The 27684-nt window shown below is 44.2% G+C and overlaps 1 protein-coding gene and 1 non-coding gene across 5 annotated transcripts in view; both read right to left on the bottom strand.

Annotated features, from left to right (window-relative positions):
- Positions 1-25881, bottom strand: part of CRCP (CGRP receptor component) — a 47325-nt gene extending 21444 nt beyond the window's left edge. For all 4 annotated transcript variants that reach the window (XM_069874013.1, XM_069874012.1, XM_069874014.1 and 1 more), the window contains exons 1-5: positions 25801-25881; positions 21549-21585; positions 17116-17214; positions 12933-13027; positions 1094-1151 (exon numbers count right to left, since the gene is read on the bottom strand). In XM_069874013.1, coding sequence (XP_069730114.1) covers positions 1094-1151; positions 12933-13027; positions 17116-17214; positions 21549-21585; positions 25801-25808 — 297 coding nt within the window. In that variant the 5' untranslated portion in view covers positions 25809-25881. The remainder of the gene's footprint in view (positions 1-1093; positions 1152-12932; positions 13028-17115; positions 17215-21548; positions 21586-25800) is intronic.
- Positions 25882-25948: 67 nt separating this feature from the next.
- On the bottom strand, positions 25949-26019 carry TRNAG-GCC (transfer RNA glycine (anticodon GCC)). Its single transcript has one exon. It is a non-coding gene; the product is annotated as a tRNA-Gly (tRNA).
- Between the last annotated feature and the right edge of the window lie 1665 nt (positions 26020-27684).

Here is a 27684-nt window from a genome sequence, read left to right as displayed (position 1 = left end):
AAGAGTGTAAAGACAAATAAAACCGTGCAGTCACCTGAAAGGAGAAAAAAAATTATTGCATTTAAAGAAGAAAAGGGAAAAAAGACTCTATACAGCCAATATGGGAGTATAACAAATATACATCTAAGCACACGAAGCTAACAAAGGTCTGAGACAGGCTCTACATCACCGCTGATGAATTACTTCCTAAGCAAAACTCATGAAGCCTTAACGCTCTCGGTTGGGTTAATGACCTACACTGATCTCTTCAATCACAAAACAAAGTATCAATTCCTTAGCTAGAAGCATTCTTTTATGAGATGCCTTCAGCATTACAATGCCCACTTCTTGGCTATGAAAGAAAAATCACCCTACAGGCACTTCTTTAATCCTTCCGTTTTTTGCAGTAAAATACGATCCTGTTACTACGTAGTTTGGTTTCAGGATAAGATTGCAAACAGATGTTCTTAATGTAAGAGATCTTTATTAGAAGAATATCCTTGTTATAATAATCTCTTCTATTAACACAGGATTTTGTATTCCTAAGGAGATACTGCAGAGAATATAACCACCTACTCCTATTTAGCAACAACCCCACTTTACACCAGCATCATGTTTATCCGATTGACAACAGCTACTTCCCATCAGAAGGGCTGTTTATATCCATGTCTCATTCTGCCGCGCTGCTCAGAATTCCCTCTCAGTCACTATTCGCTCCTTTTTAGCATGTTTGGTTTTACTATGAGATAAAACCCTGATATCAGGACAACCACGTCACCACTGCTGTAAAAACCTGAAGTATTCGATTACAAAAGTCTCTGGTTAAATATATTCTTACTCACAAAACTGTAACCAACCTTTAATAACTGCACTGGGCATTTTCAATAAGTGACACCGGAGCAAACTGAGGTGAGAATCTGCCTGAGGGAAAGATGGGTAAGTCCCTACGGAGGTTTCAGAGAGGAAGCAGAGTGGATTTGGAACCGTGAATGTAAAGATGTGCATAAAGGGATACATTCAATCACTGACCATGAGAAAGTAATTACCCAATTTATCTTCACGGTCCAAGCTGCTTTCATTTAAGCCTCGAACAGTCAGGAGCATTGTTACTTACCAGCTGTATTTCGACTGCAGTCACAGGCCTGTGGTTAAGCAACTGGAGCTTTTCCGCTCTGTTTAAAAGCAAAGCGTAAAACAATACATGTTACCATACAATTAGAGGATCCCCCCAAATGACTGGGAAGACGCAAATACATTCCTGATAACTGAGGGATGAAACGCCACTGCCAAGAATGGTTTAGACTGGGTTTGCAGTGAGGTTTAATCGTCATGATCATAGAATCACAGAATGGTTTGGGTTGGAAGGGACCTCAAAGCCCATCCAGTCCCACCCCTGCCATGGGCAGGGACACCTCCCACTGGAGCAGGGGCTCCAAGCCCCATCCAACCTGGCCTTGAACCCCTCCAGGGATGGGGCAGCCACCACTGCTCTGGGCAACCTGGGCCAGGGCCTCCCCACCCTCACAGCAAAACATTTCTCCCTAAGACCTCATCTCAATCTCCCCTCTTGCAGCTTAAATCAGATGCTAATCTGCATATTTCCAACACCACACCTCCCTATGTCATTAGACGTACTGCTGGTACTGCTGTTGCCACCTCTAGTCTAAGGTGGCCAGGCACAGTCCCTTAGATCATTACCATACAAGCATTAATTAAAAGGCACTGTTGCTTGTCAAATGCTGTACAGAAATGTGAAACGACTCAAAGATCACAGACTTTTTTACTATTTAACACACGACCACAAGAACAATTAGCATGCCTAAGAAGTTAAATCCACCAGCCAAACAGCAATAACTTGTTTATTCTTTTAGCCTGCTGCAAAGGCAAAGTTAAAAAACTCTGCATCGCACACAGTTCAAGCCAACGTATTTTTCCCTATGTTCCTACAATGGGCTGAGCCACACCTTTACACCTGGGCAAAAACAGATCTTCATCTCTGTTTCCGTGCAAATCTACCTTTCTGCTGTGTTTCTACAATTGCTGTGAACCACGCAGCGAACCAGGCAGGGCTACCAAGAAGTTCGCTTTGTCCTGGGTTGGTTTTAACTCGATTCACTACCCAGTCCCACCAAGACTTGTACGACCACAAACAAAGGCAGCAAAGATACAGAAAATGCCAACCCCCGCAACATATTGAAGGTCACAGTATTCTATTTCTTTAATGCGTTTTCTTGTTGTTGCCTTTGACATTCAGAGGAGATGACCTGTCACAGAGTTGTAATTCTAATTAAGATTGGACACGTTCTAATATAATGAGGAAGTAGACAGACTCACAGAAGCATCCCTACCCATGGGGTTGGAACTGGATGATCTTTAAGGTCCCTTCCAACCCAAACCATTCTATGATTCTATGTTTCTATGATTCTACTCAAACACAAACTGCTCAGAAAGTATTATTTAGCACCACTGAAGGCAGTGGCAAAATTCCCAATGCATTCAGACCCATCATTAAGCTCAGCCTCACCGCTTTTCTGGATGGATTCTCCCCAAGCAGCTATTAACCCAACTTTCCCATCAAGGAATCACAAGATCTCACAAAAGCCCATTGAAACGCTTTGATCATTAAAACAGAATAAAAAGGGGTACGAGGGAAAAAGTATCTCATTGACATTTTAAAAAGTCTCTCTTTTTTTCTTCTTTTTTGAAGATGTGATCGAACAAGTATGTTCATTAAATTCAAACCACAATGTTCAGACAATAGCTCTGCAGCCAAAAATTATTAATTTTACACTCAAATATAATTCATTCTAAAAACAAAGTAAAAGCCAGCTCCCATATGCCAGTAATGCATATTTCATTAAGTTCAGAAGCTCAAAACATTAACAATGACCACATAATAGCAGCATGGCTAAACAATCTGAGCCAATCTTTGTGTTTTAGAGTAGAGAAGCACAATAATACAACACTCCTAAAAATAAAACAGATGTTTAAAAGGGCATATGAAACAGTAACAAAAGCACTTTTTTAATAAAACCCATACAATTACAGTGTCAGAATAGAGTAAAAGAACTCTAACATACATTTTTGGGAGGAAAATAGAGATCTTGAATGATTATGACTTGATGTAGAGCCTCTCCTAGCAGCCACCCCTGTTTATGCAGCACCTCCACCGCACACAGTCATGTGTTAAAAGTGAGAAGTGACAATTAATGAGCACGATCTACAGCGCTGAGCTATGATTTTGAGGAACTAAAGCTTGGAATATATTTGTATTTAAAAGGCATCTTTAAGACACACACACATTGATTGTGGAGTTTCCCCCTGGTTTATTGGACCTAGGGTTGGTGTCCAGGAGAACAGGTGCTGTGTCTCACAGACCTGAGCTCCCAACCAACAGGTCAATGTGTCTGGAGATACTTCAAAGATACCATCTCATGTCAAACGGGCTCCAACACATGCTTTGAAATATAACACCACTGTCAGACACCTCAGTACTTCATCAGGCCAGGTTAGATGAGGCTTTGAGCAACCTGATCCAGCAGGAGGTGTCCCTGCCCACGGAAAGGGTCGGAACTGGATGGGCTTTGAGGTCCCTTCCAACCCAAACCATTGTACGCTTGTGATTAAAACAATCAGTCGGTGACACTATTCATGTTCCCTGAAGACAGGCAATATAGGACACAATAGAAAAGGTCACCTCACAAAGACTTTTTGCTTCCAAGCCATTAAAATTCCTGTAACTCATAAGGGAACAGACATTTCACACTTGGGACAAAGTGATCTCAAAAGCATTATTTCAGCCAAGATGGTATCTGGAGTATCTGTAATTTTTAAAATGTGTACAGAAAAACAGGAGATAATTTGCAAGTCAGTCACTAAAACGCGTTATCTGAAAAATTTCCTGCTTGTTTTTGACCCACAAAGCTCCCTACAGGAAAAATAACTCAGCACATCAAAAAGGAATTAGCAGCAGGGTGCGAAAACCTAAAAGCAACGTAGATGATGTATTTCATCTGAAGGTGGTTGTGTAGCACTACAGGGCTTTAGAAATTATAAACACTAATTAACACTAACAAATATTAAATGTTAGACATGTTAACATTATATAACTATGATTGAAGCAATGCACTGATTGATGACCCATCCCTGGAGGTGTTGAAGGCCACGTTGGATGGGGCTTGGAGCCCCTGATCCAGTGAGAGGTGTCCCTGCCCATGGCAGGGGTTGGAACTGAATTGGGGTTGGAACTGGATTGGGGTTGGAGACCTTAAGGTTCCCTTCAACCCAAACTATTCTACGATTCTGTGATTTGTTCTATTTAGACAGAGATTCAATCCAAAGACACACGACCAACAATTCGGTATCATTTGCAAACCTGTACCTAGCGAACTTTATTTGCTGATCAACCTGACAATGATGATGTAACACTGCAAGATGGCAGAGGGATAATTAACTCTAATTGGAGATATTTGGACAAAGATGTTGATACTCGTGTGGGTTCACTGATACCAGGGTGGGCAGATGCGCTCCTCCTGCAATAGGAAATGGTAATGTTTTGTCTTTTTTATTTAGTAAATACCCAGCTGCTACTATTATTTAAGAAATACCAAGGATGCATGAATGCAAGACAGGAAGAGTTACCTCTGCTTTCTCAGGAGATCCCTATGAGCAGCTCTTCCTGCTGAAGGAAGGAATAAATCATTATGTTAAAGGAATGAATTAGCTTAAGCAATAGTAAGAATAATAAGAATCAAATCTTGGCCAGCTTGCAGTTAGAAAGAATGTGACTGTAGCAGGAGTTGAGCCTGTTTACTAGCTGAAACAAAGAACAAATCAACTATTGAAAGGACAGTCCCGCAGCAGGAAGACAGAACAGTCCTGAGCTGCCAAGAGGACCCAGTGAGGAAGGAGATAAAATAAAGATCATCAGAGGCTTCTGAAGACAAAAAGAAACTGTGATGTGCGTACAAGAGTGGTTGATAAACTATGATAAGTCCCCAGGAAAACAACGGACATGTAACATGCTTCCAGTAATCTATACAAATATCTATGTTTAACCAGTATAAAATTAATGTAACCAGTCTCAATAGTTGGACACATCAGGTGGATTACCCACTGTGTGCCCCAGTACACAAATTAAACCAGAATACCCACCATACACCAGAAATAAGCTTTAAGGAAGGCAAACACTGCAAGCCTCAGCACGCATCAGTATCAGTGCTGAGTGCAGTATTCTGCATGGGCACAGATGGGATACGCCTGGGTTTAGTTCATGCTCCATTGTATCTAGAAAATAAAGGGAATGTTTACCAACTCAGACGAATCCATAGAATCATAGAATCACCAGGCTGGAAGACACCCACCAGATCATCAAGTCCAACCGTTCCTATCAAACACTAAACCATGTCCCTTAGCACCTCCTCCACCCGTCTCTTAAACCCCTCCAGGGAAGGTGACTCAACCCCCTCCCTGGGCAGCCTCTGCCAGTGCCCAGTGACCCTTTCCGTGAAAAATCTTTTCCTAATGTTCAGCCTGACCCTCCCCTGGAGGAGATTGAGGCCATTCCCTCTCGTCCTGTCCCCTGTCACTTGGGAGAAGAGCCCAGCTCCCTCCTCTCCACAACCTCCTTTCAGGTAGTTATAGACAGCAATGAGGTCTCCCCTCAGCCTCCTCTTCTCCAGGCTAAACACCCCCAGCTCTCTCAGCTGCTCCTCTTGTTCTCCAGCTCCTTCACCAGCCTCGTTGCTCTTATCTGGACTCGCTTCAGAGCCTCAACATCCTTCTTGTGGTGAGGGGCCCAGAACTGAACACAGGATTCAAGGAGCGGTCTCACCAGTGCCGAGTCCAGAGGGAGAAGAACCTCCCTGGACCTGCTGGTCACACCATTTCTGATCCAAGCCAAGATGCCATTGGCCTTCTTGGCCACCTGGGCCACTGCTGGCTCATGTTCAGTCGCTGTCAACCAACACCCCCCAGGTCCTTCTCCTCCAGGCAGTTTCCAGCCAGACTTCTAGTCTGGAGCTGCTCAGGGTTGTTGTGCCCCAAGTGCAGGACCCGGCATTTGGCCTTGTTAACCTCATGCCATTGGTCTCTGCCCAGTGGTCCAGCCTGTTCAGATCCCTCTGAAGCCTCCCGACCCTCCAGCAGATCCACACTTCAACCCAGCTTAGCGTCATCCGCAGATGTGCTAAGGGTGCACTCAATGCCTTCATTCATCCTTACACTTCCTACAGCATGCATGTTTACACTCATGCTCATTAAACAAAAATGATAACTGTCCCATTCAACTAAACAGAAGGTGAAAAATATTTTCAGCTTAATTGCCACCAAAAGGTAATTCTTTATATTTTCTCTGGACTGTCTGGGTTTTAGTAACACTGCTTGGATCCTGAAAGCTGCTCGTTCAAGAGAGGAATACACATGAAACATGAGTGATGGCGGAAAGCCATTTTCTCACATAAAAGCAAGGTTCCACTAATCAGAGTTAATCGTCCGTTATGCAGACTCTTACAGAACCTGCCTAGGGAGAAATCCCAACCCGGCAATCACTGCTGGGAGGCCAAGCAGGGCTAGGACACATCCAGCAGTAGCTGAGACACAGCGACAGCCAAGATCAGCACTTCCAGCTGAAAGCAAAATGATTTGGATGAGGCTTTGGGACATATAAAGCTCAGCCTGTGAGAGACAAAAATGTGGGTAGTTACAAGAGAGGAAAATGGGTCTGAGGTCTGTGTTTGTGGGATGTGTGTATTGGGATGGTGAACGACACTCATGGTGAAAAAAAGCCATCCTAGAAGACAAAAATCACCATCTTTTGTTCAAGATCCTACTGCGTATCTCGGTAGAGGAAACAGACAACACACTGCCACAGTGCAAAATAACCTCACAGATTCTAACTAATAATAAAAACAGTCACAGATTATTGCGCAAACAAAGATAAAACTTGTCCTCCTCCATCAGCAGCCAGCCAAGTATTTGCGGCATTTATATTTTGAAGAATCATAGAATCATTGAATAGTTTGGGTTGGAAGGGACCTCAAAGCCCATCCAGTCCCACCCCCTGCCATGGGCAGGGACACCTCCCACTGGATCAGGGGCTCCAAGCCCCATCCAACCTGGCCTTGAACCCCTCCAGGGATGGGGCAGCCACCACTGCTCTGGGCAACCTGGGCCAGGGCCTCCCCACCCTCATGGGGAAGAATTTCTTCCTAATGTCTAGTCTAAATCTGCCCCTCTCCAGTTTATACCCTTTGCCCTTAGTCCTACCACTAAAAGCCTTCGTGAACAGTCCGTTCCAAGCTTTCCTGACTGGAAGGTCACTATAAGGTCTTCTCAGAGCCTTCTCTTTCCCAGGCTGAAGAACTCCAGCTCTCTCAGCCTGCCCTCGTACCGGAGTTTCTCCAGCCCTCAGATCATCTTTGTAGCCTCTTCTGGATCCATTCCAACAGCACAATGTCCTCTTTATGTTGAGGATTCCAGAAATGGACCCAATAACGAAAACTGAATGACTTCGTATTGCCCATTTTTTAGTTACTGAACTCCTCAACTGTATGTAAGTATGCACTTTTTTTTTTTTCTAAGAAGAGATCTACTGGCATGGGTCAGAAAAGAGCAGTATTAGTGCCAAAGTACAGCACGCAGAGCTAGAACAAACCCCTAAAATGTCTGTGACTGTGCAGAGGCAAATTTATCCTCAGGAATGTACGATTTTAATTGCTAGGAAAACCATAAAGGAACAGCAGTGCAAATACCAGGGTATTTTATCATGAGCTGAAAATATTTCAGAGTCAAATCCTACGGTTTCGAATCAACTCCAGCAACTCATGTGAAAACATTGTCTGAGTCAAAATCAGAGGATTCGGTTACAGATGAGCAGTCCTGAGCTGTGGTCTGTGAAATCACAGCTCCAGTCTGCGCAAACACACCCAGCTGTCTCCTCCACAGGGGTTACCACCACGATTCAGTCCCAGTACATCTGTCCAGGACGAAATTTGAGGGCTGATAATGAAATCTGAAAGCAAAAAGTTGGGCAACACTCCTACAGAAAGGTTAATTTCAAATCAATTCAATGGGAAACGTAACTGTCTTTTCAAGATGCTGTTATTAAACTAGCACCATCCTGACTTTGGTGTTGAATATTCCCTTTGAAAGCTCTGAAGGAGACAAAAATGACAAAGTCATCCATTCAGCCTTAAATATTGCAGAAGTTTGTATTTGTTGTAGTTTTTGGCACTAATGAGGGAAAATACTGCCTAAAAGTACCACTCATTTTCAGCTCAAAGCTCCCTTGAATGTGTTGATTTAAAGACAGAAAGGGCAATGTTGATGCTTGCTTTTTAAAATTATAGCAATACGCAGTGACTGGAAGTTTGATTGTTCCAAAGTCAGATCTAAGATCAGTACAAGCAGAGCAAATTTTTATTTAAGCACAATTACAGAGCACAAGTTTAATAAATGTTCTTTCCATGCAATGCCATTCACAGCACCTTATGAAATATTAAAGCTATTCCAGGGACTGAAATTGGAAGATTAGCTGCTAGTAGCATCCTGTATTTCCAAATACAACACATTTTACTGTGCTGCAGCGTGGGCCAAAGCTTGAGGCCTTAGCAAGGTAATAATAAAATTCACCATGATGTCAGTTTAGAGATTTCATTTAAAAAAAATCCAAACTCAGTTCTACAGTTTGAACGTTACCAAAATAACTGATGACCAGGAAAACCCTGTGCCGTGCCACACCCCACTGACAGTATCAGTGAAACGGATGCTTAAATGGCTTTGAACTCACTCCCATCAGCAAGGCAGTGATCTGAAGCATTTCTGGAAGTTTTCAGTTGTTTATACACAATTAATATTTCTTTTTTAAATTTGCCTTTCAGGAAAAATTATTTCTTTTTTTGGCCTGTAATGAGAATGACTAATGAGAAAAACTCATCACTATATAGATGGCTGTCAGCAGAAAACATGCGCTGGGCTGTTAACCCCATATTTTGAGTAGCAAGTATCAGCACTAACAGAAAGAAAAGACTTGAGGTGATTTTACAGGAACTGCACCATCTGCCAGCTCAACACTAGCAGCTCTGTAGCTGGAGCCAGAATGTTTCAGGCCATCACACGTAGCTGGATGAGCAATGCTTTCCGCATGGTGAGTACTGCAGGTGTGTAGGAGGAGGGCAGGAAAAATGAGAATTCCCTCGATTATAAGCTCCATTCTTTAAATGAATGTGCCTTAATTCCTGGTGTTTCTCTGGGTGGTGGCTGCTCTGGCCCCATCACCTTGAAATTCTCCCATCCACTAGCACAGCCTAGTGCCCGTGTGCGGAAACAACGCGCTGAGCGGGGAAAGTCACAGTTACAGAATCATAGAATGGTTTGGATTGGAAGTTCCAATCCCCTGCCATGGGCAGGGACACCTCCCACTGCATCAGGGGCTCCAAGCCCCATCCAACCTGGCCTTGAACCCCTCCAGGGATGGGGCAGCCACCACTGCTCTGGGCAACCTGGGCCAGGGCCTCCCTACTCTCACAGAAAAACATTTCTCCCTAAGATCTCATCTCAATCTCCCCTCTTGCAGCTCAAAACTGTTCCCCTCATCCTCTCCCTGCCCTCCCTGATCCAGAGCCCCTCCCCAGCTTTCCTAAGGCCTATTTCAGCATTGGAAGGTGCTCTAAGTCTCCCCACAGCCTTCTCTTCTCCAGGCTGAACAACCTCAACTCTCCCACCCTGGCCTCGTACGGGAGGTTCTCCAGCCCTTGGATCATCTCCGTGGCCTCCTCTGGCCTCACTCCAACAGATCCACCTAAGCAAGGTCCTGGAGAGCAAACACTGCAGGTTCTTCCCTCTCAAAGGGGAAGAAAACTCTCTACCAGATAACTGGAATAAAATCTCTAGAGAAGTTTGGGGTTTTTTTTATACAAAGACCACCTCCATCCCAGCAGAATGGAAATGATTTAAGGCTTTAGCTATTCATTTATTTAACAACAGAGCAGTGTTGAAAGGACCTTGGGTATGAACCAAAGAGTAGTTCAGAATTTCCTTGGAGGCATTACTGTTTTAAGCAGTGTACCATAAAATGCATTATACAGTAATTGCACACCATATGCTTTCTGTGTTTTGGTGCGAAGAGGCTGCCAGATGGGCTCTGATATTTCTAGTTTGAAGTGTCTGAATGGAAAAGATTAGAAGAAAGAAGCGGTGCCAGGATCACACTAAATGATTCTGTTTCTTATTTTGTAAGGTACATGGCAAATGCAGTGCTGGCCAATTCTTTACCAGATGATGGAGAAGTAAAAGTTGTATGGGACGCTCAAGGTATCACAGTCCAATCTGAGTTCTGATAAGCCATAAATGCAGTAAATTTGTGATCTAAACGAGTGGTCGGCTCCTCACTCTCATCCTTCTGCCACTACACAGAAGGAAATGACTCGGGAACAATTCTTGCCTTACAGACTGATTCAGAGAAAAAGGATAGAGAGGACGATACTTAAAACCCAAAGGCAACTCCCAGCATCCATAAAAGACAAAATAGTCAAAAAGCTCATTTTAAAACCTGTAACTACTTCAACCTTTGCAGCAGAGCTATATTCAAGCTCACAGAACAAGCAGGCTTGGTAAGGCAAATATAGGAGCAGATTTTCTATGAAACAGGCAGGCACAGTGGGAGACTGAGGGGCTCTGTAGCTGGAACTTTCTGCGTGATGCCTTAACATCATTTAGTACTTCAGCCTGGACAGGAGAGCAAACACTGTCAAGGTATCTCACATGGCAACAGAATCCCCTTAAGATTTTATTTTATTTTAAGAGTTAACCCTGAGGTCCTGGTCAAATTCTACCAGAAAGAAGTTTAGAAATGAGCTTTAAAGCAAACAAAAAACCTCTGACTTTTCATGAGACTCTGATACTGAATTCATTCAATCACTTCTGAAAAATCCTACTCTGCCTTTGCTGTTTCCCCTGGCTTTATGCTGTTCCCCAGCATTCTCCTGGTGCTTTCCTAAACTGCTGCCCTCCACCGACCAAAGAAGCTTATTTCACTGCAAACAGGACTATTGCAGAAATCCCTTAGGCTCAGCACCTACTCAAGCAATAGTTTTAATTTACTTTCTTTCATTTCTATACTAACAGCTCTTAGAGTAAACAGGGTATTTTCTCCATACCTGAATGTCGGAAAATAATCAGGATACCTTTCCCACTACATAAATTAGTGTCCCGCTACACGAAATGAGCTACAGGAGGGTTAAACCCTGACATACTGACCTGGCAACTTTAGCTCTTCAAAAAAAAGCCCCACAAGCAAAGTTACAATACCCTGTGTCTGCAATGACAGCAACACTGCGATGGCAGCTGCTGATAGACTGGAGGGGAGCAGAACTCTTTATAGAGAGGGGGCACTGAGAAGCCACAAAAGAGCTGACCCTCTGCTTCCTACTCAACTTAGTAGCTTTGGAGAGGATAAAAACTTGCCTCGTAGCACAGCACCATCCAGATGATCTCACTTTGCACTTCTTTTTGTGAAACAACTGAATTATTCTCAAGAGCCTCCTTTCCAGACCACGAACTCCTTGGGGAGTCATCCAGCAGGGAAGAACAAAGCACTCCGTGTCTATACAGCATAAACTACTTCTTCATGGTGAATAGGGAGCCATTTAGAAGCAACTAAATCTCCCTGCTTCAAAAAGATGAGTGATTAAAGCTATCCAAGAAAGTAGCCAACTGCTTCAATTCCTTTGGGGTGTGACTATTTACAACAGTAAAGGTTCGAGAGAATTGCACATTTCAAGCACTGTGAACAGGCATTTGCACTACTGCCCTTTGAGTCTTATTGCAATTGTGAAGGAAAAATTTTTATTTCCATGCCGGACTTCCCAAAATAAGAAGAATGAACGGTGTGTTCAGCTTTACTGAAAACAGTGGCAGGGAGGAAAGCTGATTGACACAATACTCGGGAAACCGAAAAGTACATCTCAGACATTCCAGTGGACATAAATATCAGTGGACAAACAGCACAAAAAGAGAAGATGAACAACTTAGTTTGCTAAACGCCAATCAGAGAGCATAAATCATAGAATCAGAGAATGGTTTGAGTTGGAAGGGACCATAAAGATCATCCAGTTCCACCCCTGCCACGGGCAGGGATACCTCCCACTGCATCAGGGGCTCCAAGCCCCATCCAACCTGGCCTTGAACCCCTCCAGGGATGGGGCAGCCACCCCTGGTCTGGGCAACCTGGGCCAGGGTCTCCCCACCTTCACAGCAAAACATTTCTGCCTCAGATCTCATCTCAATCTCCCCTCTTGCAGCTCAAACCCATTCCCCTCGTCCTATCTCTGCCCTCCCTGATCAAGAGCCCCTGCCCAGCTTTCCTGGGGCCCCTGGAGCCCCTTTCAGATGATCTGTAGCAGTTCAGGCTCACAGGTTCACATAAAACTTAACTTTAGAATAACACTCTTTCCCATACATCTAGATTAGAATTTTATTTACTTATTACCTCTCCACAACACAGCCACTTTTTTCACTCCTTAGGAATGAATGCATTTTTCCTTAAGGAACTTCTTAAAAATAAGACCAATTATAAACTGCGCTTGGGTTGGTGTTTTGCAGTTCTCATAATGGTTTCAAAATCCATTCACAACTTAACAACTTCTTCCTCAGAAAACATTTTATGAACTCTACTTTGTGCTTAGACCATGTGAAACAACGCTAAAAAAACAACATACTGACAAGAATCTGTGTGAAAAATGCACTGGTAAACACAGACCCATGTCAGGAAATACTCATCCATGCGGGCATTAATAAGTGAAGGAAGAGATGCTTGGATGAGTAGTTAAATAATAGCAGAAACCACTTAAAATAGGTTAATAAAAACCAGACATTATCACACTGTGTACCTGGGGATCAGTTTTTCAGCACTGCCATAACTTTATACCTTTATTACAAGGCATATCTCTACTTACTTGGTTAGCTTGTGGCCTTTCATCGCTACGAGGAAATCTCTCACCGTCTCAGGACTCTGGTACCTACAGGGTGTTTTTGAGACATACTTCAGGGTCTGCAAGGAATAAGAAGAAAGTATAAGTTATTTCCCATCACTATTTGCTTTACCAGGTGTGTTGGAAGCAAGCCCATTTGGAAAAGTCTCCTCAGTATCACTCCAAAAAAACTGGTGAAGTCCATGCAGGTTTAGGGGTTGCCTTTATCCTTGGTTGTTTTTTGGGTTTTTTTTACCAATGCAAAGTGCTGCCATAGATGACACAGCTCACTCACGTTTTTCTGTCTTTGGTAAGAAAGAATGGCAGGGAGCTGTGCCAGGGGAGGGTTAGGTTGGACATGAGGAGAAGGTTCTTCCCCAAGAGGGTGGTGGAGCCCTGGAACAGCTCCCAGGGAAGCAGTCACGGCACCAAGGCTGACAATATTCCAGAAGTGTTTGGCCAAGGCCCTCAGCCCCACGGTGTGAATGTTGGGGTGTCTGTGCAGGGACAGGAGTTGGACTCAAGGATCCGTGTGGGTCCCATCCAACTCAGGACGTTTTATGATTCTATACTGACATTTGCTGACGAATTAAGAAACAGGCACTATATAACTACAGCTTTATGAAATAAGAAATACATTAGCACTTACCCAGAAAGCCCCAGTGAATTCATTTTGGATGGACATGACCCAGGCAGCTCATTACAGCTAGGGAAGAATTACAGCTCTGACCACCCCTCTGTGGCTCTGGGTGGCCACTTGGCTAATCTGTTCAAAGCCTGAAGTCGTGTGTTGAGGAGTACAGAAAGGAGCAAGCTTCAGTCCTGGCTACTAAAAAAGCCACCTGCTATTTGTGAAAGACGTTTGCCCTCTTGGCTTTAAATCATCTCAGGTGGTACTATGACAGTGATCAAGACACACAGCTGAGCTAAACAGGATCACTGATTCACTTATCTATTTAAAACCAACAGACAGGTACAGATTTAAAGCTAGTTTATAAAGATATGAGGTTTGGAGGGTCTTTTTGTGGTGTTCTATTTTTTTGTTGTTTTGTATGGCTTCAGAGAAGTTGGTTCTTATTCATCCTTACAATCTTCATGTGCTCAGTGCTGGGGGTAACCTCGCTGCCAACCGAGAACTCACTCATTAAGCTTTCCAATCTACGGGTGTTTTCACCCTTTATATGCGTATTTGGCAACGCTTTCTTACCGTTTCCCAGAGCAGTGGTGGCTGCCCCATCCCTGGAGGGGTTCAAGGCGAGGTTGGATGGGGCTTGGAGCCCCTGATCCAGTGGGAGGTGTCCCTGCCCATGGCAGGGGTGGAACTGGATGGGCTTTGTGGACACTTCCAACCCAAACCTATGATTCCATGATCTTTAGCAGCAGATGTTACATCTGCTTGCTGTATCTAAAACAACTTGGCACCTAGCAGACACATAATACATAATGTAACTAGACCAGACTAAAAACACAATTCTTGATAAAAAAAACCCCAAACATTCCAGCTCACATCTGGCTTTTCACTGGAAGTAACTTAGAATCCTCCTGAATGTTGATTATTGCTTGGATTAGACCCGAAAATGAAAAGCTGGAAATAATAAGTGCTAACGGAAAAGTAAGGAGCATCAATCACAGAACCACAGAATAGTTTGAGTTGGAAGGGATCTTAAAGATCATCCAGTTCACCCCTGCCATGGGCACGGACACCTGTCACTGGATCAGGGGCTCCAAGCCTCATCCAACCTGGCCTTGAACCCCTCCAGGGATGGGGCAGCCACCACAGCTCTGGACAACCTGGGCCAGAGCCTCCCCACCCTCATAGTGAAGAAATTCCTCCTTATGTCTAGTCTAACTCTGCCCCTCTCCAGTTTATAGCCTCTGCCCCTCTCCAGTTTATAGCCATTGCCCCTCATCCTATCACTCCAAGCCTTTGCAAACAGTCCCTCCCCAGCTTTCTTGTAGCCCCTCCAGGTACTGGAAAGAAAATGGAAAAGTCAAGGAAATCCTTGTGTTGTCTGCACTGTGCGCATCAGCAACTGAAGGATTTTAAAGCATTGTCAATGCTTGTTTTGAGTTAAGGAAGAAAATCTTCACCTGTGCACACTGCATAGCTACACATAAAGCTTAAAGGTACCAATTCAACGAACTCACGATGCGCTAACTGGACTGCAAACAGACACGATGTGGTAGGACACCACATGCACAGTTTATCTCTACTTATAATAAAACCCCATAAAATGCTGTCTGATATTTTTCTCCGAAAATCTTTAACATGAATATTTATATTTGAAAAAGCAAAGCCAGAGAAGCCGAACCAGTATTCACAGAGCAGAAAATACTAGGAAAAAAATGAGCTACAAAATCAGCATGGCAATGAGAAAATATGCAAATGTATTTCAAGGGTACTTCTATTAAAATCTGTTGTCATTTAGAAATGACACAGGATAATTCGTCCTACTTAATAGAGAGAGAGTTGACGAAATATAAATCATGAGTATTCTTAATAACTACTTTCATCAGACTACAGAAATGTAACTGAAAGCGTAAGGTGTGAGATAACCTGCCTCTCTGCAAGCCTTGTCTGACCTTTTCAGAAAAAATGAAGTTGCTATTTACCAGTAGTGACAGAAATAAAATCCTCACCTTTTCATGTAATAAAATTATTTAATAAAACATATTTTAATAAAACATATTTTAATAAAATAATACAATAAAAATTTCTTTTCTACTTCCGTCTTTCTTTTGCATTTTCCAATCAATTAAGATGTGAGATGCACAGCAAGACACAGCTCCAGTGTCAGTACTGACGGACACAAGTTAGCACAGAGCTCACAAAGACAATGCCATAAGATCAGCTTCTGGTTTTCTTTCAGTCAAATATAGAGAAAATCCACCTAGCGCTGATACCAGCTTCCCTCCATGCACAAAACTGAGCATCCTATGGATATTTAACACGTAGCAATTAAAGCTTGAAGGTGCATTCTGACAAATCAGACTTACAGGATCGTTCTCAGCCGTTTCAGAGAGGCACAGGAAGAGACCGCGAGTCTCCAGGAAGGTTTAAATCAGATTTTTTGTAAGCCCCTATTTTGTTGAATCCGAGGCTTAGGAATTACAACTCTATACCTTTTCAAACAAAGCCAGAACTAAAACAAAAACAAACCCTAGGTCAAATCTTCCTCACATGAGTAGTTCCGCTGCTCAATGAAATTACTCATGCAAGCAACGCAAACCGCTCTCAGCTTGCTGCCAAGCGTGGTGCTACTCACGCGGTTTGGACAGAGACACAATAGGTCACACTGCAAACCCATTATAAAGCTGCTAATTTAAGAGATTTCAAATGTTAATATTTGTATTACATAATTTTAAAAGGACTTCCCACCAACAGATCAAACATTTACTATCAAATTGGCATCAAACCAATGTTGCTGTTTGTACATGGGATTTTGTTATTCTTTGGACAACAAAAAAAATCTGTTTTAGTTGGAAATCATAGAATCATGGAATGGTTTGGGTTGGAAGGGACCTTAAAGCCCATCCAGTCCCACCCCCTGCCATGGGCAGGGACACCTCCCACTGGATCAGGGGCTCCAAGCCCCATCCAACCTGGCCTTGAACCCCTCCAGGCATGGGGCAGCCACCACTGCTCTGGGCAACCTGGGCCAGGGCCTCCCCACCCTCATCATGAAAAAATTCCTCCTTATGTCTACTCTAAATCTGCCCCTCTCCAGTTTACAGCCATTTCTTAGTTTAAATTCTTAGTTTAATTCTGTTAATAAGAGACTACCATATGTGCCCTGTACCTCAGCTTTGAAATCACAATTACGTGGTATCATCAACTCATCAAATGATAGCAAGTTCTGCCCTGAGTCTTAAAAGGACAGAATATTTGGAATTAAAAAATGCACAAAACTAAACAGTTAAAAAGACAGGGAGGTCTTTATTCTTTTTGTGATGGATTTTGAAAAGAACAGCCGCCTGTCTCTGCCCTGACAGTGCAGTCAGCCTACAACCTGAATAAACCAACCACAGGACAGCAGCAAAATGTCTTATGGAGTTTTTTTAATAGGGAAAATTTGTTACAAAACTATTAATACACAGCCGTAAAGATGTGAACATGAGTTACTGCAGCTTGGGGTAATTTGGAAAGGAATTTCACAGTGCTACTCACTTCATACATGATTGTGTTCAGGTTCTGCTGACCAGAGCTCTGCTTGTTTTTTCCACTCTCTTTGCGCTGCTGCTTAAGATCAGTGAGCAACTGGAATACCTGGGGGGAGAAACAAGTGGTTTAGATCATTTGAGAGAGTTCTACCTCAAAATATCACAACAGTAAAACCTGAATGAAGAACACAAAGTCCTATCAGCCAAACAGCAACAGAAAGCACGGCTGCTTTGAACCAGCAACTGAAAATGGAAAATGGTTTGGCAGCAGAACGATGAAGAAGCGTTAAAATTGCTTTGTTTTCAAAAAAATGTGCCTGTTTTAAACAGGTTTTCAGCACTCGTTAAATAAGAACCCCAAAGGAGAAGCTGCCAGGATGAATCTGTCCTACTTGTTTATCGTCTCTCGCATTTTGAATAGGGTTGGGTCATGCACTGCTCTCCTGGCACAGAGCTCCCATTGAAACCTAAGCGATGCTCAAAGCCAAATGTCACACAAGTTTATGGCTTTGATGGATTTTTTGCAACAGATGCACCTATAATATTTAAATGGACATATATCTTCTTTTATAGAGATGCACTTTTACATTATCTGTAAAATAAAGCAAACTACAGCTGTCGCACTGCCACGAACCAACTCAATAAAGGCTTGACCTACAGGTGCTCCTGAGATTAGCGATCCGATTGTAAATTCCAGTGGAGTTATTCCTAATAGCAAATGCTACAGTCACTGGTACGGTGTTATGGTCTGTTAAGCCACAAAGATTAAATTAGCTCCCTGTTTCATCACAGCAATGTAAAACAAGCAGACATTCTCGAAAAGAATGTAATAAATTGTCTTCACATTTACAATACAGGGAATATTAATGCAGGAGTGAGATGCAGAGAAGACATCTGAAGGCAAGGAAAACAGTTTGATTTTCACAAGTGTGCTTTGTCAAATCTGTTGCAACACCTCAACACCTTTACTCATTATAGCCAGACATGCAGCAAATCGTTGAGCCAGCACCACAATTAGGTTGAAATCTATTCAGCTGTTTCGCTTCGGGCTTTACGGTACATCCAGAGCCAACCACCACAGCAAAGCAACAAACCACTTCTTACTGATTACCCCTTAATTTTGAACTAGTTTCATTCAAGATCCAGTTCCACCAGTATCACAGACTGACACATCCATCAAAACAGATATATAAACACTTCTAGACAATAAGAACATTGCCAGCTACAAATCCTGCAATGACTCTACAGCACACCTTCCATTAAAAGGAACGCTTGCCAATCCTGACCTGAAAGTCAAAGCTGAAGCTATGAATGTTCATCTAATAAGTATCTGAAGAAAATGTAACCAGTGACAACAAAACACAGAACAACAACTGCCAACTCACAGAAGAAACGTAGGCATGGAACACACACCATGTTAGTCATGAAGGCTCCTTTCAAACATCACTTTCTCTGCAAAATATCTCCTTGATAAAGAGAACATAAGCTATGCCAGACAAAGCAACTGAAAAGAGGAGCAAACGGAGAGAGATGGGCAGGTTTTGGGGAACTGGGACTCTGAAAAGCAGTGAAAAGCCATGCCCCAAAAGCCGACAGCTGCAGACACTGCAAATCCTGCCTGCAGAGGATGGACACGCTGCACTCATGACAACTACTGTGAAAGGGAAATGAGAAAGAACCACTCATCCCATATATTGTTTACCACTTCCTTCTGCTCTTCTACACACATGGGAGTGCAGGGACAGGACAAGGAGAACAGTTTTAAGCTGCAAGAGGGGAGACTGAGATGAGATCTTAGGGAGAAATGTTTTGTGTGAGGGTGGGGGAAGCCCCCCAGGGCTTCCACCTCTGATGCCCCATCCCTGGAGGGGTTCAAGGCCAGGTTGGATGGGGCTTGGAGCCTCTGATCCAGTGGGAGGTGTCCCTGCCCATGGCAGGGGTGGAACTAGATGGATTTGATGTGCCTTCCAACCCAAACCATTCCATGATTCTGTGATTCACCAACTAAAACACGCAGCTGAAGAAAGTTCTGACTGCAGAGTGTGAAGAATGCAACCTGCGATTCTCCCTAGTCTGGACCACACCTTTAGGAGACCTCGAGATTTCACATAATGTGAATGACACCACCACCTGAACCCCAGCAGGCAGTAGTAACAAGATTCCAACAAATATCCCAGCAAATGCAGAAGGAGGCAGAGATGCATTTACAATAAATCTCTGAAACACTTGCTGTTTTCCGTACTGCAACAGTACATGTTTCTAACAAAGAGACATTTCACTTTGCCTGACACAGAAACAACTATTTCTTAGGCAAAACAGCTCTTCCCAAGCACCTCGCTCAAGCTCTTCTGATAGCCACCAGCTGGTTGCTCTGCTGTACACAGCCAGATGCAGCTCACGGTAATATACTTCAAGATTTATTTCATAATAGGATGAAACAGCTGTGCAGCTTGCAAGCTTCAGCAGTAAAACAATATAAACAAAGCCCCTGGGTTATTAAAACCAGTCAAAAACATTACGTTCCAAAACAAAGCACCGAAATCTTTCCATTACTCGGCTGAAGTTAAACGAACAACCACACTGCATTTGTTTCTACCTTATGAAAAAATCATCTTTACCCAGGAGAGAGGAAAATTATTCAGAATATATCTACACTAAAAAATAGGGCTTTTTTTTTATTTGCTATTTGTATGCCACTATTTCTTGTTTGTTGTGACAGGGCACAGAGGCTACCCCATGACGCCAGACCAAGGTATCATGTAATCATGGAATGGTTTGGGTTGGAAGGGACCTGAAAGCCCATCCAGTCCCACCCCCTGCCATGAGCAGGGACACCTCCCACTGGATCAGGGGCTCCAAGCCCCATCCAACCTGGCCTTGAACCCCTCCAGGGATGGGGCAGCCACCACTGCTCTGGGCAGCCTGGGCCAGGGCCTCCCCACCCTCACAGCAAAACATTTCTGCCTCAGATCTCACCTAAATTTATATCAATAGCTTCTAAGACTGTCTCAACCCTGAGTGTTTCTCCTGAGTAACACAGCTCGAAGCAGCAAACTGTTGCACCCTTACTGGAACCAAACCTGCTCTGGAAACACCGATCTTTTGAAAAAATTAGTCCTTCTCTCCAGAAAGTAGGATTGCATTTCCAGTAGCACTGGCTTTAATATAACTATGCATTAAGGAGTTACAGGTTCTTGGATGATACTGCACATCTCAAGGTTCAAGTTAGCTATGAAACATTGATTCTAGCAGGAGCCATCTGGGAAAAATGCTTGCATTTTTCTACAAGAATTTTTATTTGCAATATTAAAGTGGCCGCAGCAACCAGCGCATCACATACTCGGTGGTTTAGTGGCTTGACACAAGAGAAAATGAAAAAAATAAAAAAAGACGTATTGGTAGTGTGTGGCTAGTCAGACTTGATGATCTTAGAGATCTTTTCCAACTTTAATGGTTCTGTGATTCTACAGCACTGCTGACCAGTTAGAATCATAGAATAATAGAATGGTTTGGGTTGGAAGGGACACCAAAGCCCATCCAGTTCCAACTTGCTGCCATGGGCAGGGACACCTCCCACTGGATCAGGGGCTCCAAGCCCCATCCAACCTGGCCTTGAACCCCTCCAGGGATAGGGCAGCAACCACTGCCCTGGGCAGCCTGGGCCAGGGCCTCATCATGGTGAAGAAATTCCTCCTTATGTCTAGTCTAACTCTGCTCCTCTCCAGTTTATACCCACTGCCCCTTGTCCTGTCACCATCAGCCTTTGCAAACACTCCCTCTCCAGCTTTCTTGTAGCCCCTTCAGGTACTGGAAGGTCGCTGTAAGATCTCCTCGCAGCTTTCTCTTCTCCAGGCTGAACAACCCCAACTCTCTCAGCCTGTATGGGAGGTCCTCCAGCCCTCATATCACCTCTGAAGCCTCCTCTGCACAGTTAGAGGTGTCACCACTCCTGATACGGGATCTGACGCACCACACATCAACCAAAGCACCAGCAAATCCAATGCACTTGCCCAAATACACATTTAAAGATGCAGAGAATCAAATCCTAACTAAGAAACCACCACACACAAGAGGATTCAGCAAACAAACTACTTAGCAACAGTGTAAACACAACAAGGCTGAAGTCAAAGTTACCAACACTCTAAAGATCCGCTCCTCATCCGTCTCATCTGAAATGTAGATTTATATCTGGTTTTACAGATTTGGGACCAACCAAATAATAATACAGGTCCCCTTACAAATGAAAACGACTAATATTCTAGAAAACCAGATTTTCTTTAAAAAGCTTTTTTCTTCATGACAAATCAAGTGGAATGGGCAGAAATCCCACACTGGTGCTGCTGGCTGCCACCTGTGATTTTCAGCTTCCAAACAAGCATACAAGTGATCAACTGCAGCTTTGATCTGCTGCTTTAAAATCAGGACACAGATAAAACTTACCTCAAAGTTACTCAGCAATGCGGCATTTGCATCTTTCCTAAAAGGAAAAGATGAGAACAATTAATTTCTGTTCCAAATGAAACCATCTCAATTTTTTCTTTGCCAAGTTACACAGATTCTACAACAACAGACACTTTTTACACAGCCAGTTTCTTAAAGAACAGTCCTCAGGAGATCTGTTTTGGTGATTGTACCATTCCCAAGCTGTTGCCACCTCTGGAAAATACTACTTGAAGAATTATTACATAAATATACAGTATATTTTGCACAGTTTGCCTCTGAAGTCATAACACACTCAACAGTATAATATTTTTCCTCAGCTACACAATTCACTCACCCAATTTTACAAACTAAAACCAAATCCCCTTGCTTCTTCCCTACAAAAAACCATCCTGTGATTCCATGATTCTATGTTTTCCACTTCATTTATTATTTGAATCTTCATGTGGCTTCTCCTGTATTAGCAGAGCAAGGCTTAAGAGTTTCCCATTTTCCACCAGCCAAACACTCCCTCACTAATTCTGTCCCAATTAAGCACGGATCATTATTCACCACTGGCAGAGGGAATGCACTCTCTTGGAATCAAGGGCATAGTTAGATTAATCACGCCTCTATTGCTACCGGGTATTCTTTTATATAATTATAATTTTAATTATTATGTATTATTAAAAATATTTTATATAGTCTTTCTATACTTCTAAATTAAAAAAAGGAGAGAAAAACTGACACAGAGCATCCTATATTTCCCAAACATCACATTCTGCTGAGCAGTCAGCAGCCCCAACAACAGAAAGGTTCCATACAAAAGGAAAAAAAGGCTTTTCTCAGGTCTGGGCAGCGAAAAAAAAGAAAACAAAGGTACAATGTATTGTCAAGCACCGTCAACTGTTTGAATAGAACTGTCACGTTCAATGCGTCCACAAACTTCCACAGGTTCTATCATTGTTGTTAAATGAAAAGGACCTTCTAAAATACGCTGAGATGAACTTCAACTTCCATTCCGCTGAGTCGAGTGAAACTTCAGCAAGTGAGCTCACGCTCGCATTAGTTTTCATTCATGTTTCACAAACCATATAGCTGCTGGTGTTGGGTAAATGCAATCCTTCAGAATGTTTGCATTCAGGCTCCCACTGCAGAAATCCCTATGGATCAGAGACATTCTGTGCCAGAAATAATAATGCTATGGGAGAATTGTATAGGGAATTACTCTGCTAAATATGTGAAAGGGCCATATAGAGTCAATACATTAATACGTAAACGAGTGCAAAATCCATCTCAAGCGACATTACTTAAGACAATGCTTTTTTTTAATTAAAAAACACTGCAGCATTCAAAAAACCATTCTTTTAAACAGCACATAGCAAATGAGTCGCTCTCAAATCTTCCATAATTTTAGATGGGCTGAAGTACCCAACTTATGAACTGATTAAAAAGAGCAGTTTCAAAAATGATTGTAAACTTGTTAAGTAGAAGCATGATTTTCTTCAGCCCCGAGTCTCGTGATTCAACTACCAATTCCACATTCAGAGAACAAGAAATTATAAATAATGACTTTGAATCATAGAATCATAGAATGATTTGAGGAAGGAACCTCAAAGTCCATCAAGTTCCAATCCCACTGCCCATACTTAATTTTTAAGACATTTAAGTCTTAAGCAGAAAGGAAAAAAAAAAAAGGTCATGTTAACACCAATGTACAAAGACTTCTCAGACTCTTCAGGTTGGTAATATTTGCCTACATTTTAGTCCAAAGCAAAATAATATTGAGGTCTTCTGCATGTATCAAAAAATATCTTGGCATAGAGCACCGCACCTCTAAAAATATCACTATCCTTCATGCTTTTACATCTGTTTAAAATATGTTGCATGTTTAAACCACAAAGTGCTTTAGAGTGGGTTTTTTTTTCTCTGACATGGTAAGAGCAGAGAGGTTTTCCCAGTTGCAGAGCTCTATGAAGGTGGGAGGTACAGGATTAGGAAGATTAAATTCCAACAGCAATTCAAGTGCAAACTGGACTAAATTGTTCCATTCCAATGCCAGGGACATCCACCCACAGCTCAGGACTTCAGCCCCCAGGGCTTCCACCTCTGATGCACCTTCCAACAGGTACTAAGAGAGGAAAACAAGTTGGGCTGCTCAAGCTAATAAACGACAAGTGGATGTATAAGCAGCATCACACTTATTTGTAAAGGTATCAAAAACATCTTTCTCAGCAGGGTAAATGCTATCCCTCCTCACACACCACAGCAACTTTGAGCCTGTGTTTGTGTTTCACAGCAGGTTTCAGGATACAGCAGCAAGAACAGCCCATTTCCCTGCCGGCTGCCATTCACAAGCCTTATGTCATACAAACCTGCATCCAAAGGTGTGTCCTGTTTGCTATCTGCTTTTAAATTTACATACAGAAGATTTAATGATTATATATAATAGTATATTAGATTTAATGATAATGAAGCATCCATGGATGCCAGGAATGTCCAGAGCTCAGCTGGCTGTGGCGGATGCTGACATACATCCCACGGGATTCACATCCCCTGTATCCCCATCCACTAGAAATCAGGGCCACAGGCATGAAATACAACCACACAATGTAACAGGTGCCACAGAATCAGAGGTTGGAAAAGATCTCTAAGATCATCCAACCCAACCATCAGCCCAACCCCACTGTGCCTGCTAAACCATGTCCCAAAGAGCCACGTCTGCATGGTTTTTGAAGCCCATCAGGGATGGAGACTTCCCCACTGCCCTGGGCAGCCTCTGCCAGGGCTTCACCACCCTGTCAGTAAAGAAATTATTCCTAAAAGCCAATCTAATTCCTCCCCAGTGCAACTTGAGGCCACAGAACTTGGGGGCTACAAGAAAGCTGGGAAGGGGCTGTTCACAAAGGCTTGTAGTGATAGGATGAGGGGCAATAGGTATAAACTGGAGAGGGGCAGATTTAGACTAGGCACGAGGAGGAATTTCTTCACGATGAAATTGCAGAGGCCCTGGCCCAGGTTGCCCAGAGCAGGGGTGGCTGCCCCATCCCTGGAGGGGTTCAAGGCCAGGTTGGATGGGGCTTGGAGCCCCTGATCCAGTGGGAGGTGTCCCTGCCCAGGGCAGGGGTGTATCTGGATGGGCTTTGAGGTCCCTTCCAACCCAAACTATTCTATGATTCTACGAACTCATGAGAATTTGTTTCTAACCTTCAAAATAGTCAAATCCTATTGGTTTGTGCCCAGGTGATGCTAACAAGAGAAACACACACCACTGTTGGCGCAGGAAGGCAGCAAACCTTACTGCCTGGGACGGCAGTAGCCGTCCATGGACCAGCATCCAGCCAAAATTCTGATTGGCCTCTTGCAATTGCTGGTGCACATTCATTGTTTTTCTCCTTCTCCAGCATATTCATCTCCTACAAATCACACTCTGATGTTCACAGGAGTATCTCTCTCCCAGAAGCTGTGGCAGAGGATCCACATCTCATCACTCACAAGGCAAAGGGACCAAGAGAACGGCAGGGGCGATGGAGATAGAGAGTGGGATTCTAAGCCTTTTGCCCAAACAGAAGCATCAGCAAGATTTATAAAGCAAACAAAAACCCCCTCGGTTTCCCATGAACACACGGCTGGTTTCAGGGCTGCGAGAGGCCCCAGCCCACCAGGCAGGTCCAGACAGAGACACACTGCAAGACAGGGACACATTGCGGGCTGGCAGGACCATATGGATATGGAAACATGGAATGGTTTGGGTTGGAAAGGACCTCTAAGCCCATCCAGATCCACCCCTGCCATGGGCAGGGACACCTCCCACTGCATCAGGGGCTCCAAGCTCCATCCAACCTGGCCCTGAACACCTCCAGGGATGGGGCAGCCACCACTGCTCTGGGCAGCCTGGGCCAGGGCCTCCCCACAGCGAAGAATTTCTTCCTAAAATCTCATCTTAATCTCTCCTCTTGCAGCTGAATATGTTCCCCCCAATCCTCTCCCTGCCCTCCCTGATCCAGAGCCTTCCCAGCTTTCCTGGAGCCCCTTTCAGCTCTGGAAGCTGCTCTAAGGTCTCCCCACAGCCTTCTCTTCTCCAGGCTGAACAATCCCAACTCTCCCACCCTGGCCTCGTACAGGAGGTTCTCCAGCCCTCGGATCATCCCCGTGGCCTCCTCTGGCCTCGCTCCAACAGCTCCATGTCCTCCCTGTGCTGAGGACTGCAGCCAGACAGACACGCAGACAGACACACAGACAACCCCTGGGATCCAGTCCCCCCGCTCCTTACACCTCCATGTGGTCGCCCCGGGGCCGCCACAGCCCGGAGAGCGCGGGGAGGCCGGCGCTGGGCTGGCGGAGGCGTCGCAGCCGGGACGGAAACGGAAGAGGAAGGAGAGATGGGAATGGAAATAAAAAAAAACAAAAGAAACTTCCGTTGCATTGGCCGGGAATCGAACCCGGGCCTCCCGCGTGGCAGGCGAGAATTCTACCACTGAACCACCAATGCCGGCGTGAAAAACTTGTGGCGGCTAGCAGAATCGTAGCCACGAAGGACTATAAACACCATCGATACTCTCAAATTTTCTATATGTCGCTCAGGTTTCGATAGTTCAGCACTGCTCGTAGAATGACAGAATGATTCCCGTTACAAGCAGCCTGGGCCAGGGCCTCCCCGCCCTCACAGCAAAATATTTCTCCTTAAAATCTCATCTCAATCTCGCCCCTTCCAGCTCAGAACCGTTCCCCTCACTGTGTCCACGACAAAGCAGGGAGGGGATTCTGCCCCTCTGCTCCCCTCAGTGAGACCCACCTGGAGCCCTGCGGCCAGTTCTGGAGCCCTCAGCACAGGGAGGACATGGAGCTGTTGGAGCAAGGCCAGAGGAGGCCACGGAGATGATCTGAGGGCTGGAGAACCTCCTGTACGAGGCCAGGCTGGGAGAGTTGGGGTTGTTCAGCCTGGAGAAGAGAAGGCTCCAAGGAAACCTTAGAGCAGCTTCCAGTACCTGAAGAGGCTCGAGGAAAGCTGGGGAGGGAGTGTTTACAAAGGCTTGGAGTGATAGGGTGAGGGGCAATGGGTATAAACTGAAGAGGGGCAGATTTAGAGTAGGCATAAGGAGGAATTTCTTCCCCATGAGGGTGGGGAGGCCCTGGCCCAAGTGGACAAGAGAATCTGCGGCTGCCCCATCCCTGGAGGGGTTCAAGGCCAGGTTGGATGGGGCTTGGAGCCCCTGATCCAGTGGGAGGTGTCCCTGCCTGTGACAGGGGTGGGACTGCATGACCTTTGAGGTCCCTTCCAACCCAAACCATTTCATGATTCTATTCTATCCCTGCCCTCCCTGATCCAGAACCCCTCCCCAGCTTTCCTGGAGCCCCTTTCAGCCCTGGAAGCTGCTCGAAGGTCTCCCCACAGCCTTCTCTTCTCCAGGCTGAACAACCCCAACTCTCTCAGCCTGGCCTCGTACAGGAGGTTCTCCAGCCCTCAGATCATCTCCGTGGCCTCCTCTGGCCTCGCTCCAACAGCTCCGTGTCCTTCCTGTGCTGTTAAGTGTGACAAGGGGAAAACAATATTTTTAAAGGTTCCTCCAAATCCAATCTCTAGTCCTGTGTGAACAGAATCGGTTTTTAAAGTACTTGTATGCACATCTTGCAAAGTTCATCAGCATCACGTCTTTCCCTGCCATCACTGTAATTCTTTCCCATTTCATCTATGCACTATTGAATTATCCAAGAGCCCTTTTCATCCTCAGAAAACATGAAGAAATGTCATTGAGTGCAAAAGGCTGAAAATACTATTGGTTACAGTAAGGAAAAATGTTTGGACCGGCAACTGAGAGACAGGGAAATATTAATTACTTAATTTTGCCATTATCTCTCAGGCAAAAATTTAGATGCAAAACCAACGCCAAGGAGTCCAATACACACACATTCGTGTGTTTGCGGCAGGGCTGTAAGAGGAATCCAAAAAACTGAAAGGAATGGGCTAGACTTGTGCTCACAACCTCTGCCTTACAAAACCAGCACAAAATCCACCAGCTGCTTTTCTCTCCAGAATCAAGGCAGAAGAAATTCCACCCCTACTTTGGGGATTTTGCTTCTCCTTGGGGTGTTGCAAATCCTCAACCAGTTCTGAATAACGGGAACAAACCGCAGCGTTTCAGGAAGTCTTCAGTGC

The sequence above is a fragment of the Phaenicophaeus curvirostris genome, chromosome 21, assembly GCF_032191515.1.
Source record: "Phaenicophaeus curvirostris isolate KB17595 chromosome 21, BPBGC_Pcur_1.0, whole genome shotgun sequence".
Taxonomy (NCBI): Eukaryota; Metazoa; Chordata; class Aves; order Cuculiformes; family Cuculidae; genus Phaenicophaeus; species Phaenicophaeus curvirostris.
This window is presented reverse-complemented; position numbering and strand designations above follow the sequence as displayed.